The following is a 16,605-nucleotide window of genomic DNA, read 5'->3' as shown; positions in this document are numbered from 1 at the left end:
AGGAGAAGGGGCAGCACGTAGTGACTCCTTTTTTTGACACAGATAAAGAACCTTCCCCACTCCAGCAGAAATTTCAGTTAGTTACCGTTGTGTAAGGCTTCCAGAGAGAGAATGGTTAGCCTGAGCATGGGCTAAGTCACAGGAAATAACCATTCACAAGTATAATAAATTAGCCAAAAATGGTTTTAATGCAGTCCTTGCCTGCAGTACAGTGTAAACCGTGCAGGCTTTCTAGTATAAACCATAATAGAAAATGACAAAGCAGCATGTACAGGACGTTCTGCTGTAGAAACCATACAAACACTTGGAAAATGCTAGCGAAACCTACACAAAGCATTCGTAATAGTCGGAACGTTTGTGGGACAGTAAAAACGAGTATCCAAAGCTTTTGTAAAAACCCACTTGATATCAAAAGTCTCGGTGCCGGCAGCAGCATTGAACTCCTGCACCCGACTGAACATCCCAAGTGTTGTCAGCAGACCATTGGAGATGGCCACTGGAAAACATTTACTTGCTATCAAGTGAAGGGGTGAGAATCAGTATTAAGGACACAGCTCTGGGTGGCACGTCCTTAGCTCAGCAGAACAGCGTTGACCGTACGCAAGACACTTCTAAATACCAACGCCAGGCTGTCCCGGTTATCTAAACAGCAGCTGAACGTAGTAACAAACCAACGCAATGACATTTATGTTAACTTTTTCCAATGATGTCGCAGTTACTGGTGCAGAGCCTGCTAAGCCAGTCTTCCTCGATAGGAAAAGGGCGTAGGACGAGGGAGCTTTACAGCGCAGGGCGTTCCGACCCAGTCGCAGAGGTAGCGCGCTGCTTCCCAAGCGGAGCCTTCGGCTCCCAGCACAGCTCTGGCAGTCAGGGTTCCACTCCACCCACGTTTTCCCGCCTAGCCAAAACACCAGCACAAACCCACTCGCTTACTTTGAAGCAAGGTAACGAACTCCTCCGAATGCTGAATTCTAACATCCAGCTAGGTCTGCGATTATCTGATCCTGAGATTTATCTTTGAGGGAGCCATTTTCACAACAAACATAAATGAGTCTCGGGAGAAAAACAGCTGGACAGACAGAGTAATTTCTAAAAGAACATGACCTTTTCTCTTATACATGTTACTAGCAAAAGGGAAGCTGTTAGAAGTCCCCTGCTCCAGCAAGGCAATTCGGAGTTACTCTGGGATAGCTCCCGCTTAGCCCGTCGGTGAGCGCAGCAGGAAGCTACGCGTTGACGCAGCTACTGCAGGAGAAGAATGCCCACACAGGGAGTTAATTCAGAACAGCACAACAGGTCCCACCTACCTCCCCACACAAGCTCTTAGTCACAAAAATCCTACCTCCTCCTCAGGGGAGGCCGCCTCTGCACCAGCCCAGGCGGTTCATTACATCCTCAGGACACCGGACCCTGATACGAGGAATTTCTCTCTCCTGCGTATCCTAGAGGCTCCCGGATCCTCCAGAAAAAGGCAGGGGGGAAAAAAAAAAAAATACACCAACACTTTGAAGAACCCACGGGATTTTCATTTCTCTTGTATAGGAAGTGCTGATTCGAGAAGGTGCAGCACACGCCTTCCCTGGTTTAGAAAGGAGATGGAGGACAATTTTTGTTTGTTTGTTTCTCAGCTTCCTGTGGGATTTAGCCCAAAGTTCAAGTCTCATGAGTACTGAAAGAGCAGGAATGCCTTCAGGTAAAATACCCACGGGCTACGTGAGCTCTTTGACACTAGCATTTGACGCAAGCAGGCATTTCTTTTTAGGCACAATTGGATAAGCAGCTAAGATGATCCCTTTGTCCTTTTTGGTGTGTTTTTTGGTTGGGTTTTTTTTTCCCCGCCTTAGCATAACTCTTCTTTTTTTTTAAACAGTGGCTGCTATCCACTAAAGTTTTACAAATGCTGCTGTAAATCTGAAAACCTCATACAGAAACAAATACTGTAAGCAGCATGAAAGCATAACCAACTTACAGGCTCATACTTGAAATGCAAACTTCCATTTTATTTCACAAGGTTTACATTCCAAACTGAAGCTAGAAAATGAAGAAATAAGATTTTTCAGAAAGAGAGAAAAGCGATGCAGGAAGTTGGATCCCACTGCTCTGAGCAAAGCAAGCTGAACCTGAATGATGAGAATCACAAACCGATACCTGACAAACGTGAAGATTAGTTACAAATAAAATACGTGGCACAACTGCTTAAAATGACACCTACTCACCTTCACAGGATCCAAAGAACCGGCACAAACAGCTGAAAGCTGATGATATTTTAACTATATATTCGGGAGGAAGAGGAAAGACTCTGTCTCAAAGGGAGACGGAAAAAGGACAACAAGAATAAAACTGCGTGACAGTGGGTACGATCTCAACGTTCGTTACCAGAAAAGGAAATGAGCATTAGGCAGGAAGAGTACCTGGCAATGCCACAACCCTGCGGCGCGTGTCGCTGCCAAGCTGTCTGACAGGCCATTACTTGTAATGAAAAAAGCCACTCTGCCATGCAAATCCTTTAACGGATGGTTTCAGAACGAGTTTATTTTTGCAAGTGTTTCTGTAACAAAACAGAAGCTGATAGAATTGGAAAAATATCAGTAAAATCAAGGTATTTTCAAGTACTATGGATCAATTTCAAAAATTTGTACCACAGGAATCACTGAAATGAAAATGTGGCCCTTTGAGTTAATTAATTCTGGCTTAATAAACAAGGTCAAGAGAACCTCCTCAGCCTGCTAATTCAACGCTTTCGGCAATGAGCCAGCTACGCAAACAGTAAATCTGTTCTGCGGGCGTAACGACTATGCGCGAGGTGGCGGGTCCCTGAATACGTCTTGGCACATCATTCTTTATATCTAACTGCGGGGAAAAAAGGGTAAATTCTTCTTTTTTTTCCCCTGACACTTTACATTCATATTATGTTACAGAGTTTATGCATCAGGTTGGGTAACGAACGCTAAGTTGTGCTTTGAGTCCACACCAGCATACAGAACCAAAAACCGACAGCTAGGACAGATTTTGCTGAATCACATTTCTGGCTTGTGCTGGGAAGTGAACGTTCACTGCTATAGTGCTGTTAGGAAGCTTCCCGGTTCTTGTCCGTGTCAGTACACTACAGGCACTAGGTACAGCCTACTAAAACCATACAGTGCTGCTTCCTGTTTAAAGGACTACAGTCGTCTTCTACTCCAAACACAAACTGCACCAATTCAACAAGAGACAAAACAAAATTGCAGTGCAGTCAGGCTTACAGAAGTCCTAATTCCTTGGACAGGACTCACTGGCCAAGGAGAGGACTTGCCACAATACTATCCACAGAAACATCAATATGATGTTTTCTCTATTTATTTTTCTTTAAAGAGTACGGTGTACCTGAACATAAATGGGAGAGAAGGGGAAGAGGTGAGGAGGTGGTTGTTAGTGGTCAGTTATTCTGGAGCATTAATCCAGGAGTACAGGGACGAGACAGTGGCAGAATCCCAGTAAAATCCAGCAAGAGCGTTCTTTCTTTGACACAACAACAGCCACTTGCAAAAGCTGCTTAGAGCAGAGAAAGTGCTCACTCACATGAAGGACGTGAGACGCATTTGTAAAATGCTGAAACACAAACAACAAACGGGCCAAAGGCAAGGTAGAACGTGCTGTACCCGGCTTGAACTCCCACACGTCTGTGCCCTGATTTAAGCTACCAAAACCGTGGCTGCATTCAACACTTTCAGAGAGACTCCTGGTGAGTCTCTGACACCTGCAACGCTGGTTGCCACTCCAGCCATATATATTACCACCTGATGACTGTGGTAGAATTACAGACAGCATCTGGTGGCCCTATTCCAGCTTCCATGGTCTCGTCGAAATAACCCTGGCAGTCACCGGCACCATGGCTGGCAGTTGAAGGCCTGGTCTGCACCACAGAGCAGCCACGTGAAGAGCGCTCTCCCGCCGGCTGTCAGGTCCACCTCCCTTGGCTATATTAAGCTAAGCCAACAAAACTGTTCTCCTCTAAATACAGGTGCTTCTGCACCGCAAGCTCTCCTGGCAGTACGAGATCCACTAAGGACAACAGCTGTTTTGGACCCTGAGCTGAGAACCACTTCTTTTCTGCTTTATTCTGTAGCGTAGATCTGATGCGAAGCCAGAGAAAACAGCCCCCTGGACGGGGTCGAGACAGTTGCCGTGCTGCTTCCACGCTGCACCAGGCTGCAGTTCAACAGCTTCACGAGCACTACAGTCACACAACTTAAATCGGCATCAGACCCGAGAGTCAAACCTGAGGAGTTTACCGAATTTTTTGGGTGCAACTGGATTTACAGCACCGAACTAGGTAGAGGCTGACAGTAAACGTCATGAGGTGGCAATCCTAGTGGGAACACTTACACTGCCCCTGGGCGCACGGAGGGCTCAGGAGCGTATCCGAAATGCTTGTACACCAACGCAGGCAGTAAGAGAAACAAAGAGGATGAACTGGAAGTGTTGGTCAGCTCCCAGAGCTACGGTATCATCCGTATTAGCGAGACTTGGTGGAACGAGCCCCACGACAGGGGTGCTGGGATGGAGGGTGCAGGCTGTTCAGGAGGGGTGGGCAGGGCAGGCGCGGTGGAGGTGTCGCACTGTACGTACGGGAAGAGGTTTGATGGTACAGCCCTTACAGTTAGTGATGACGTGGTGGAGAGCCTCTGGGTGAGGATTAGGGGGGTGGAAAACAAAGGAGATGTAGCGGGTGTACCCCTTAAAGAGCTATTTGCCTGTTAAAAAAACTGCCACGCACTCGGCTGAATACTTTATCTCTTTTGTTACCTGCAGCAGTGTCTGCAGACAGCCTGAGGAATTTCTCTTTTCCAGTGCATTTACCTAGCATATTCAACAGAACTTTACACATCCTGCATTTATCACATTCTTGGTATGCAACTTTCTTTCAGAAGCTAAGGAAAAAAAAAGCCAATTTAAAAAGTAAATAGCAGCCCAGCTTTAAAAGCCCGGGTAGCAGGGGGTGCAGTCAAAATTACTGCTTTTACGCTGCCCGGATCTCTAGTTAACAGCCTTTTTAAAGGCCGAAAATACTAATTGGAAAAGCCGTATTCTCCTTCGTAGGCCATCTGCAATTATGTTTGCGGCATCAGCTGCAATAATGCACCGAGCAAAAAGATCTCAGCCTCAGGATTTTGAGAAGCACTAAGTTTCCCCACAGGGATCTGCCTGTTCATTTACGTGCTGCCTTGAAGAACACAGACGCAGAACGTCTTCAGCAAACGCCACGCTGACGCTGTGTTCCTGGGCACCCACCTTGCACTGCAGCTTTCTGCACTCAGCTTTAATCACGGGATGCAGAGGAGCCTGCCCGACTATTCCGTGGCACTGGAAGGCAGCAGAAACGGTACGAATGCCAGGCGTAGCGTAAGGATAGCTCCTTTAAGTAAGCAGAAGAGAACAAAACGCAGCTTGTTCAGCCACTCAGACACGCGGTTTTCCCACAGTTTGTTCCGCCTCATTCTTACACAAAACTTTTGTGTTTGTTTCATGTTTCATTCTGAAGCTTTCAAACATCTGACGCGTGAATATTGATCTGAAGTGGTTCTGAAGCTATCGAACTATTTATTGTTTCTACCTGGACAAGAGTTTGTCATAACCGAGTGAGGCCGAGCTGCTTTTAAGGACAGGGAAAAATCAGCCATAACTAATTACAAGTTACTGAGAAAGAGCAAGTTACTTGGAAACCTTTAAAGCTGCTTCTAAATCTCAGCTGGATAGCTGCGTTATCATAAAGACATCTGTTTTAGTAATAATTAGAAGACAAAAATGGATTTTCTATACTACCTAACGAACAGTGCTGCAGCTCGACAGCAGGCAGGGATGCTGCCTGCAGATCTTGTAGGCAGCTCTGCTGCCGCTGCTGCTTGGCAGAGGAACGACACTGAAAGAACGACATGGCTGTAAACAGAACCAGAGCCAGAAAGGGTACAAGAACCTGCGCGGAAACTCCTGTAAACCCACACGGCTTCAGACACAGCTCCGATACTCCTATCTTAAAAATGCACTTCGGTTGACAGAATGAAACAGAAAGTCACCAAATCATCTTCCTGGTTTTACACACAAGGAATTCAGGGTTTTAAAAGGCACAAACAGCACCTCTGTGGGTGCTAAATTCCTACACATTTGCTTCTGTGTTTAGCTGCCATCTCCCTCTCAAGATCCCCCTCCAGAACACATTTTTCCAGGAATGAGGTGATTAATTCTACTGCCATCTTTCATCAGACACAGCTTAAGGCCCACCACGAGGTTTACATTAGAAATGCAGGTTTAGATCGAGAGGAAAAATAGTTTCAGCCGTTTGATGACAGAACCGCCCAACAGACATGGTTAAAGTGGCTGAAGCAGGAACATTCAGAGTGTTCAGTACCGCTCTGAGGAGAAGAGAGAGTAACCTCCACTAAGCCTGGGAGAGCCCACCCTGACTCCTAACAACTAAACTTCAGCAGTAAGACATTCTACAGAGGTCGCTGCCTGCTCTACACCAAACTACAGAGGCTGATGTATAAAATACCTGTCCGCAGGGCACGGTTTATACCAGGTAGTTAAACGTCTACTCTTATGGACAGAAAATCTCTGCAAGACTCTCTTCTGTCTCACGAACGCATTTCCACTGGTAGCAGCGGCAGAGGAAACGGAGGAAAAAAGGATTCAGTACGCAGGCAAGGCCTTTGTCACCAAACAGATACTCATCAGGTAGTTTCTCACAACATGCACAACTGCTTCTGTAGTCACTGTCAACACAAACAGGCTGATGAACAAACACAAAAACAGGATAGAAAATGGTAACAAATGATCTTAAAGGCAGTATATGAATACTTTAAGCATGCACCTAATTCAAACATGAGTGATGGAGTTGCCAGGTCTGAATCATGCAGATAAAAAAAATGACTCAGGTCTAGAAATGCATATAATCCTGCCAGTGAATTCTCAGTTCCATTCCACAGAATAAAAACAGTGATACATTCCTTTGACTGCGAATGGAGCAAAATGAAGAAGAAATCTGATCACCTCTTAGTGCTGAAAAACCTTTAAACCACCAGTCAATATGTTTACTTAGGAAAGAGTGTGAAAAAATTCAATACATCAATTGTCTCTTCAGCATTATGGGACTAAAACCACCTTTGTGGAGTGTAAACTCCAAACACTACCGCTGGAGTTAAACTTTCAGTGCACATTTCCAACTCGTGTTTTGAATTTACATCTTCCTTTCTGACTCCATAAACACACAAATTTCCATCAAACTCTGATCCAGGAATGAGTTGATAATACTCTAATTACCAGGCAAACTCTTCTCATTTCAGCCCTAGGAATTAATGCAAACTGTACTGTCTAAAGTTCCCTTTTGCATTTTAGGTGCCTTCAAGTAGGATTGGGCTTAAAGGGCACTATCACTCCAACTCTAAGACAATTACACCCTCCTAAAAAAAAATTTAAAAAATCTATGGCCACAATATTCTTGAATCTTGATACTGGCAATGTGAATATTTTATTTTCATACACAGCTGCACATGTATATATGCATGTTCAGCACTTTTTCTTTCAACACACTTACATCCAGCTATCAATTTAGTGCCAAATTTAAGTGGGTCTGTCTCTCACTGAGTTGAACTGACTCAGACAGAACTTTAAACGCGTTAGAAGATGCCACTTGTCAGAGAAGGTTGGAGAATCAGTCTCAAAATAAATACCATCCCCAAGAATATTATGGCTTGGAAGAATTTCAAGAGCTTGAGTCCCTGATGTTTGCAAGATAAAAAGGCCTTTGGAAATGCCCTCGCATCAATACTTTTTACCTATTTTGAATAAAAAATATATATTATTTATAAAATAAAGAGAGCAGGCCAAAGAAGATTGGCCAGAACCACTCTATAAAACTGTTCTGTTCACTCCGTAACTTAAACTTATAAAGCCTTGAAACATCTGGATAGCAGGATTTCTGGAGATGCACTCTAGAATGCAGATTCCAATCAGACGATACTTCATGATGTTTTCTCATCTTGAAGATCCACTTGTTTTCTGCCCCTCAAAACTGAAGTCCATGCCAAGAGAAGGGATGTTAACTCCTGAGAGGGAAGCTGAAATTTAAAGAAAGAAAAATGTGCAACTATAAGCACTGATCTGATGAGCAATGGACGGCTGTCTAATCCTGACTTTGAGTGTCATTTTCAAGCCATGCAGAACGACAGGGAAAACGCTGCTTTTTCACTCCCTCAGTAGAATGGCAGTATGTGGTCCTCACCGACTATCAACAGAAAAAAATACTTTGGGGTTTTTCTTCTCAGTGGAAGAAAATGGAATCGCATCTACAATATGCAAGAAGCCCATTTATAAAAATCTTGAGTTGCCCTATTCGTGTGCAGAACTAGGCCGTGGATTACAGTGCTTTGCCATACAATACAGAGTTATTCAACACCCACAGAAAATAGAGGGGCAAATTCTGTCTGACTGTTCCTCCTCCTGCAAGTGGCACAGCCGAGGATACTCCTTGAATCTTGCTCAAGATTTCCACTTGCTCAAGATTTCCACTTTCACTCCACTGTGAAAACGTTTCACGGAGACTGACGAGCACACAGCCTGCAGCTTACTGCAGCAGTACGCGGGCGGGATGCCTCCCCACTGTTATGGATGTCAGAACAGATTATACACCAGTGAACATTCTGGCAGCAGCATCTTCCCCAAACCATATCATCTGTTGTTGTACCCAAGTTTCTCCAGGGTGAAAAAAACCTAGATAAGCGAGTAATGGCTGACGCGGGCATTTACAAGTTACTTCCATTTATTCCTAACTGGAACTTGGCTGTTCTCAACTTCAGTTTCTTTCAAGACTGTATCTGCACCTTCCCACACCCTTCATGACTCACTGAACAGACTTCCAGTCTTGCAGTTGTACAAGTTAGTGGCAAGAGTCATTCCTGCCACATTTACCAGAGGAGCTGCAGGGTTTGTATCCTCCCCTACAAACAGTGCTTTCAGCTCTTGTGTTAACTGTGTCAACGTCCAGCCCACCGCTACGGGTTAGCCACTGTTTTCTTTTAGGTTCTCTTAAGCACTATATTTCTGGACAAGATGGGGAAATATTGGTGAAATACTACCGTGCATAGATGCATCACCACAGTACTCTGGTGAGAGGGTCTCTGCCCTTCAGCAGGCTCAGAAGCCTAGATGGCATGCCACTATCACAGCTGCACCCCTCCAAAGCCAGCGTGAAGGTCTGCACTCCACAGCCTTCAGCATGTTAGATGGCTGTGCCCGAGCACTGTGGGCTATGCCACTGTTAAAGTCAAAACCTGTCCACCATTACCTACCAATGTCCCTGCAGGGCGGCTGTTTTGAAGGTAATGAAGAAAGAAATACTGACCTTTCTGAGCAAGCTTTATACTGCTGCATTTTCAAACTGCTATGTCTCCCTTTCTATGGCAAGGGATGAAGCTTCACCAGAATCTATACAATGAAAAACAAAGTAGTTAGAGGTAAGCAAATCTGTTTTTCTCGCTGAGAATATATTTTTCACTAAGTATGGGAGTGTGTTTTTAAGAATCATTCCAAATAAAAATAGACAACCACTTGTCAGAGATAACTGAACAGCAGTTTTTAAACAGAGATTACTCTATTATTGGCTTTATCTATTTCATAACTCTGTCACAAGCTTTAAAGCCACAAAGACAAATAAAGATCTTTCAGTTTTAATGGAACACTTCAGGCCTTTCTGGTTAGAAAACGATACTGGTTTACTTCTATTGTGTAACATGGAATCTGAAAACTCTAAGCTGAGAGCACTTCATTTGCTGATGCCTTACAAAAAAGAAAAGCAGTGGTGAGAAAACAAGGCAGAGTAAAACATCATTGTGCCTACAGCACAGTCTCCTAAAACCCTTCTGTCAGATGGAAGTGAGGGTACCGCAGCTTAATGAACCAGGAAATCATGTTCTCTGAATAGTGTTGGGTTACTACAGCGCTGGTAGAAATACGTGGTAATAGATTTCACACACTCATGGTAAGTTTATTCCTAAACATTTTCACTTGCCAAATAAAAATATCATTCTTCTATGAAGACACACAGCTTCAGCCTAAATCTTGGACAACTGAAAGCTGTGGAGGTCAAACTTAAGCCATATATAAGCAGCGCAGAAATTTCTACTTTAAACCTATGTAGAGAGGTTGAGGCAGTTGGGCTTGTTCCATCTGATGAAGAGGAAGCTTGGGGTCAATCTAACAGCAGTCTCAACTACGTGGAGACTGTTTAAAATGACAACCGGCCTGAAAGCAGCTCATACCTCGTATTCAATGGAAACAGCATCCTGCTGATCGTAGGCAACAACAATATTTTGCTCTACTGTAGAACTGTATTATTACAGTAACTAACCCCCAAGAAACGGAAAGCAATTTATATGCATAAATCTATCTTCATAACCTGCCTCAGAGATAGGAAGGTTATCATGCTGTATTTCTCCCCATCTGCAAAACATCATTAAGTGAAACACACTGTCCCATTAAAAAAAAAAAATCTGTGGCAGCTATAGGAATAAGAGCCAATTCCCCAATTCATACTTCTAGAGTTGTTCCCATGCCTGTGGATTTCAAAACTGTATTGCTCTGTAGACATCTTCCACTGATCTCACACCGTTCAGTTTTAAAATCCAGAGCTGTAAGACTCTGTGAGACGCAATGGTCAAAATGCAAGAACGGCATCAAGCAGTGTCAAAAATCAATTTGACACAGAACTTTCTTTAATTTTCTCCAAATTAATTTTCTCTGTGAAGGTAAAGAAAGAAAAACAAAAAGCAAACACTTCCCCCTTACCACTCAATGATACATACACAAGAAATAAATTTGCCTAGGCCTCTTGTTTCCTTATTAGGTATAAAAAGAATCAGTGCTATTTCCATTATTGGGTTATTTTCATATTTATTAGCATAGACATCTATTTTACCATGCAAAATCTTTATCATTTATTTTTAAAATCATTTATTCAGATGGGAAGTTCCAAAGAACAGCCCTTAATTTTGCATACCTTTAGGAAAGCATATGATCTGCATGTCAAAGGGAACTGATAAAACAATATAAGACCTGCTGATTCTAGGACTTAAGTCTCACCGAAATTTCACTACCAACTTTTTATGGAATATCTTTTTTCATCTAATTGATTTAGCAGCTGCAAGTCTGATCCATATATAAAACCATATTGGTTTTACTAAATATATTTACCAATTAAATTAGTCGAAGTGACGCAGATTCCTACATCCTCCATAGTTTCAAAACTGATTATAAGGCAGTCATTGATGCAGGGTTTAGCACTGCTTTAACTTAATCTTCTTCTGTTGGACACAATTTAACCGTTTATATAATGCCTAAAATCCAGAGATGCAAACCTAGTCTTTTGTCTCAGTTTACCGAATTGGCCAATACAGCGTCGTACTGTCTGAGCAATCTCTGCTCACTTTTGACATCTAAGTAGCTTTTTAAATTTCTCGATGGATAGAAATTCAATCCCTACAGTCACAGCAGATGAGTTCTCTACTCGAAGGACTGCTACGCCGAATTAGCTGGTATCTCAGGACATAAAGCTCCTTTAATTAGACTCCTACTGATTTGAATTTAAATTCAAATCACATGCCTTCAGACACCTGAAGCTTCATCACACCAACAGAGATATCAACTTCCACCTATTACTCAGGATATGCTGGTTTCTGCTGGAAAGATGCTACAGATGACAAATTTTTGAAGATGAGAACAGTTCGGGAAAGATTTGATTCATACTGAAGCCTTTTGTACAAGTTTAAATGAAACACATGATTAAATTAATAAATCAATCTAAGAGGTGAGATGTTGCTATAAATGTACAGAAATGGCTGTCCCGTCCTAGGCTCCACAAGACAAAGAGTGCAAGCATTCACAGTACTGACACACCCACGACCAACGCGTCAGATACATTCTAGATGAATTCTTCGAAAAAACTGATAACCTTATAAGCTGCCAGCATGTGGTTTGGGGTAGCTCTCTGGCTAGACAGATTAAACAGATGCCTATGAATAAGGGATGAGCATTAATAAATCTGAAAAAAAAAAAATCATCAAATTACCATTAATTTGGAAGCAAGTGTTTTCAGTCTCTGCCTAAGAAATGAAATGTTCCCCACAATATTTTTCTCCCTACATGACACAATAAAAGCCTTAGCAAGGCCAGGATTAAGAAAAAAAAAATCCAACCAGCAAGGGCACATTTAAACATCTATACCACAGACAAAAGGACAACCTTGTGGATAAGATGATGAAAAGATGGCCTGTACACTCCTGGGACCTAGATGAAGCTACCTCATCTCTTTGCTTTCAGTTGGGCTTGTCCTCTCCTCGTGAATCTCCCAGTCCCCTTAATGCTTATCCCCCCAATAGCCTCATGTGAGCTGATTTTGCAGTTGTGGGGCTTAAAAATGCCCTGCTTTATGCAGACACAGTGTAATCAGGGTGGAAGCAAAACACTGCAATAATGCAGTTGGGCACAGTAACATCACACAAAGAATCACACAAAGAATCGCTTCATCAAGCTCCTCCTTTTGTCATTATTTCTGTGGTGTTTCTCTCTCTTGTGCACGAGCCTGGAGTGAGGGACTCAGCTGATGAGGAGACCCCTCGTTACTCCTGCTACATAACACAAGTGCACGAGCATTTACAGGTGAAACGCCAGGAGACGAGAGACCCCACTCAAATACAAGAGGGCAGTTACTACTCTGATCTTGGTGCAGCTCCCAGTGCCATCTCCTAAGACTGCAGGACTAAAAAATCTGAACTTTTGTGTTTCCTCAACTCCCACTTTGCCTCATGTCCAGGTAATAGGAAAAAGAACAAACCTGCTACCTTTTCTTATACAATTCCCTCTCCCCCAACATCTTTTATATTAATCAAAATGATACACAGACATTTGTTATCTGTGCTAGCAAAATGGTACAGCCAAGAGCTTAGAGAAAAACGCTCCACGAGATGGATTTATGCTGTATCACAAAACTGCTTACTCAAAAATATTTTACATGTGTTATACGTTTGAATTCCATGATCTTAAAGGTCTTTTCCAATCTAAATGATTCTATGATTACTGAATCAATCGTGACCCTACCTGGTGGTCATGGAGAGCCACAGAACTTGTAGAGTGCAAGATTCAGGCAACCCTGCCTGTTGCGGAGCTTTTTGGTGAAAGCTCTGTGCATCACTCTGCTCACGAAACTGGATCAGCGGCAGGGCCGAAAGCTGCACTAGAAGTGTCAGCCACTCTCAGTCCTGCAGCACCGGCCACAGAAGCATCCAGGGAAGGGTGTCAGCTTCCTCCCCTCCCAACCACACACACCATCCCCAGTCTCCGTGGGGGATTTCATCTTGCAAAGTTCAGATGTTCAGACTGAGAGCTGAGAGGAGGATTTGCCTGTTTGTAAGAAAAATAAAGGGAAGTGGATTTCCCCGAACGTTTGCTCTAGCAGCTGAATTCCAGTTCCACATCACTGATTTGTAGACATAAAAAGGACACAATCTTCTTATCTAGGGCATTATTTTATTTGCAGTTCCCACCTTTACCTCACAGCCACTGCAAAAAAATTAAAACTTCTCCAATCATGGACCAAGATCCACATACTGACAGCTAGCCCTCCACTCACAGCGTGTGTTCAGCCTGTTTTTTTGCTTTTGTCTGTAACTTTGTATAGGCTCAGTTTGGCTTTTACATTACAGTAAAAGGTTCTAATTTTACCAGTATTACAGTTCTACAGCTTCTTGGAGTAAAATTGCAAACTATTTTTTCCACTGAGGAAGGACAGACTAGAAAAGAATATGTCAGTTGGAAGGGACCTACAATGATCACCTAGTTCAACTGCCTGCAGATGTCATTTGTTTTATAAGCACTACAAATTGTGGGCTTTCACATAAGCTCCAGATTCAGATTCTGGGGTCTGATCTGGCCAAAAATCATCTCACTGTCAAATGTTTTCATACTTAAGAATTAATTTTTTATTCAGAGATTTTATACTTTGTAAAAGCTGGAAGAAGTTCTGACTCGTTCCTAAAGGAGTTATTTTAAGCATCATAAACAATACACAGAGATGCCATATTTTGCTAGTTTTAAAGCCAGTTTGTGTTACGTTATAACTGCCAAAATGTATAGAACAAAACAGGAAGAACAGGTAGTTTTCTAACCACAAATATGAACTAATTAAAGCAGTTCATCTGAAGAAAAGCTAAAATGAGCCTCTTGAGTCCTACTGACAAAATCCTGAAGAGTGTATTTTCCCAGCAGTATGTGAAGTGTGCCCTGGAAAAAACACAGACTGTTTATTTTGCAGTGGAATAACCTGAACAAACAGCTGCAGGTAAGACCTAACCAGAGACTGAACAGCAAGTACTGTGCTGTTAGGATTAAAGAGCTCATTGCGCAGTACGTTGCATACGTATAAAAATGTTCACATCAAAAGTCTGTTACCCCCTTTAACCAAGATTATAGTCTTCCTCACAGGTTCCCAAACATACATGGTGCAAATATGACTGAAATGTATACCCTCAAAGGGAACATTATCAGCGAAGTTTCTGAAAACTATTCTGAGGCGATAAAGAGCACGACTAAGGAAATCACATCTCTGAACAATAAGGCAGTGATATTTGGTTCTCCAAGTAGTAACCTGAGAATTAATTAACACTTTCTCCATTCCTTAAAGGGAAAAGAAGAGTGAGACTATCATACTTCTTCAAAAGGGAACCTGTGGATGGAATCCTTGCTCCACGGGAAAAAATACAAGCCCATGCTTAACTTACTGACACAGAATTCTGAACCCTCAAACATGGTAACTGGGGTCTCTGACGTGAACCCCGATATTCTGATACATACTGGATTCCCCAAAGGCCAAAGCTTGGAGGTAAATATGCAAGGGAAAAAAATCAAGTTCAAACAGAGAAATGTAAAGTAAAGAATCATTAAACTAACATGTAACAAAAATCATCAAAGAACGGATATACTTATAAAGTCTTTTTTCCAACGGGACATTCATAGCATAAAAGGTACGTTTACATTTCAGAAACTGATCAAATCTATTGCACAAACACGCCAGTTCACCTAGGATTGCTCTCAGCACATACATTTGTTCTATGGAGATTAGCGCATGGCTAGGCAAGCATCAAAACCAAATGAACTTCTTTACTCTTGTAATAAAGCTGAACAAACAAAGTACAAAGTAGCTTCCTAAATGTGTCACTGCATTCAGGTGTTTGCATGTGTGTTTTCACGCGCTCTCAGAGGATAAATGCAGTTTAAAGAAACTCCTTAGTCTCTTCATTTTTACAGGCACAACTTTATGTCTCCAATAACTGTGCTGCAGGCAGCAACATTTACATATAAATACACTCAGCTTGTGGAAATTTCAATTTCTCTCTGCAACTTATAACCACCTCTCAGTTCACTTACTTGCAAGTAGAAAGCTACTAAAAAAAAAAAAAAGAGAGTTGACTCCAAAGTAGGGCTTATTTTTAGTCTGTGTTCATGAGTCAAGTCAGAGCTGCCCAGTGACTTAGCCAACACAATTTTTTTATTTGATTAGCTCTTATAATTCATCCATTAGTCACTGTAGGTCAAGACACAACTAATTTCCTTTAGTGTTACCTTACCATGAGGCTCTTCATCTATTCCATCATCTTCCCACTGCTCTTCATTCGCTAGGAGAGGATTCTGAGCTTCACACAAAGCTCGCATTGGGAAAAAATGTCCATCGCCCTGGCTGCATGGAAAAAGACAGAGAAAGACCTTGTAAAAAGCAGCAAGTGACTCTGAAGGATGACAATTTTTACATGTTTTATCTGCAATCAAAGTTTTCTGTTGCCTGTAATTCCAATGTTTACTTAAAATTATTTTTAAGTTTTGAAAAATACTGTGTTCATTTTTTGTGGCAGCTCAGATACCAAGTTTTACTAGCGAGTAGTTTTGGTCCTCAATTCCTTCAAGCTCTCTGGAGAATAAAAGTTCAAACCTATAACCTGGAATTAAGTAATTTTTAGCAGAACTTAAATGTGCCTAACTTGATCAAGTCATTTGGATACAGAAAAAAACCTAACTTATGGATAGCTAGACATGAGGGGGGAAACTAAGGAAAACATTTATGTAGAAGGAGCAATATACCATAGGTTCTTCAGGGCAGAAATTACACTTCTGTGTTTGAATGACGCTACATAGAAAATGGCCCCAATCTCAGTTAAGATGTTACTGAAAGACAAATAAAAGACCCACTTCCCTGTGACCTAAACCTGTACACAAAATGGAAAAAAAAAACCCAACCCACTCTGCAAAGATCTAAAGTTGCAAAAGCTTTTTTTCGCTTTACTACTGCCCAAATAGAAATGCGTATCTGGATATCAAATGAGTTTGAGAGTACGTTCAAACTCACGTAATGTAAACTAACAAAGTTAAAAACTAGATGCTCTAGCTTGGTGTGCACCATACTGTATTCCCTAACAGCCAGCAGCATAGACAGAGGAACTGTGAACTACCTGAAGTGCCTTCTTCCTCTGATAATTTATCTTTATGCAAGGGAAGTAACCTGAGTGTTCTCCCTGCGATGAGTATACA

General features: G+C 42.2%; 1 protein-coding gene across 1 annotated transcript in view; it reads right to left on the bottom strand.

The window, feature by feature from the left end:
- Window positions 1-157: 157 nt before the first annotated feature.
- The window catches only part of ZDHHC15 (zDHHC palmitoyltransferase 15), a 31,447-nt gene continuing 14,999 nt past the window's right edge, over window positions 158-16,605 (bottom strand). The window contains exons 10-12 of the mRNA XM_075513359.1: window positions 15,651-15,760; window positions 9,377-9,459; window positions 158-8,093 (exon numbers count right to left, since the gene is read on the bottom strand). Of these exons, the coding sequence (XP_075369474.1) occupies window positions 9,416-9,459; window positions 15,651-15,760 (154 nt within the window). The 3' untranslated portion in view covers window positions 158-8,093; window positions 9,377-9,415. The remainder of the gene's footprint in view (window positions 8,094-9,376; window positions 9,460-15,650; window positions 15,761-16,605) is intronic.

The sequence above is a fragment of the Mycteria americana genome, chromosome 10 (genome assembly GCF_035582795.1).
Source record: "Mycteria americana isolate JAX WOST 10 ecotype Jacksonville Zoo and Gardens chromosome 10, USCA_MyAme_1.0, whole genome shotgun sequence".
Lineage (NCBI taxonomy): Eukaryota > Metazoa > Chordata > Aves > Ciconiiformes > Ciconiidae > Mycteria > Mycteria americana.
Note: the sequence above shows the minus strand (reverse complement) of the source record. Positions and strands in the feature narration are given on the sequence as shown.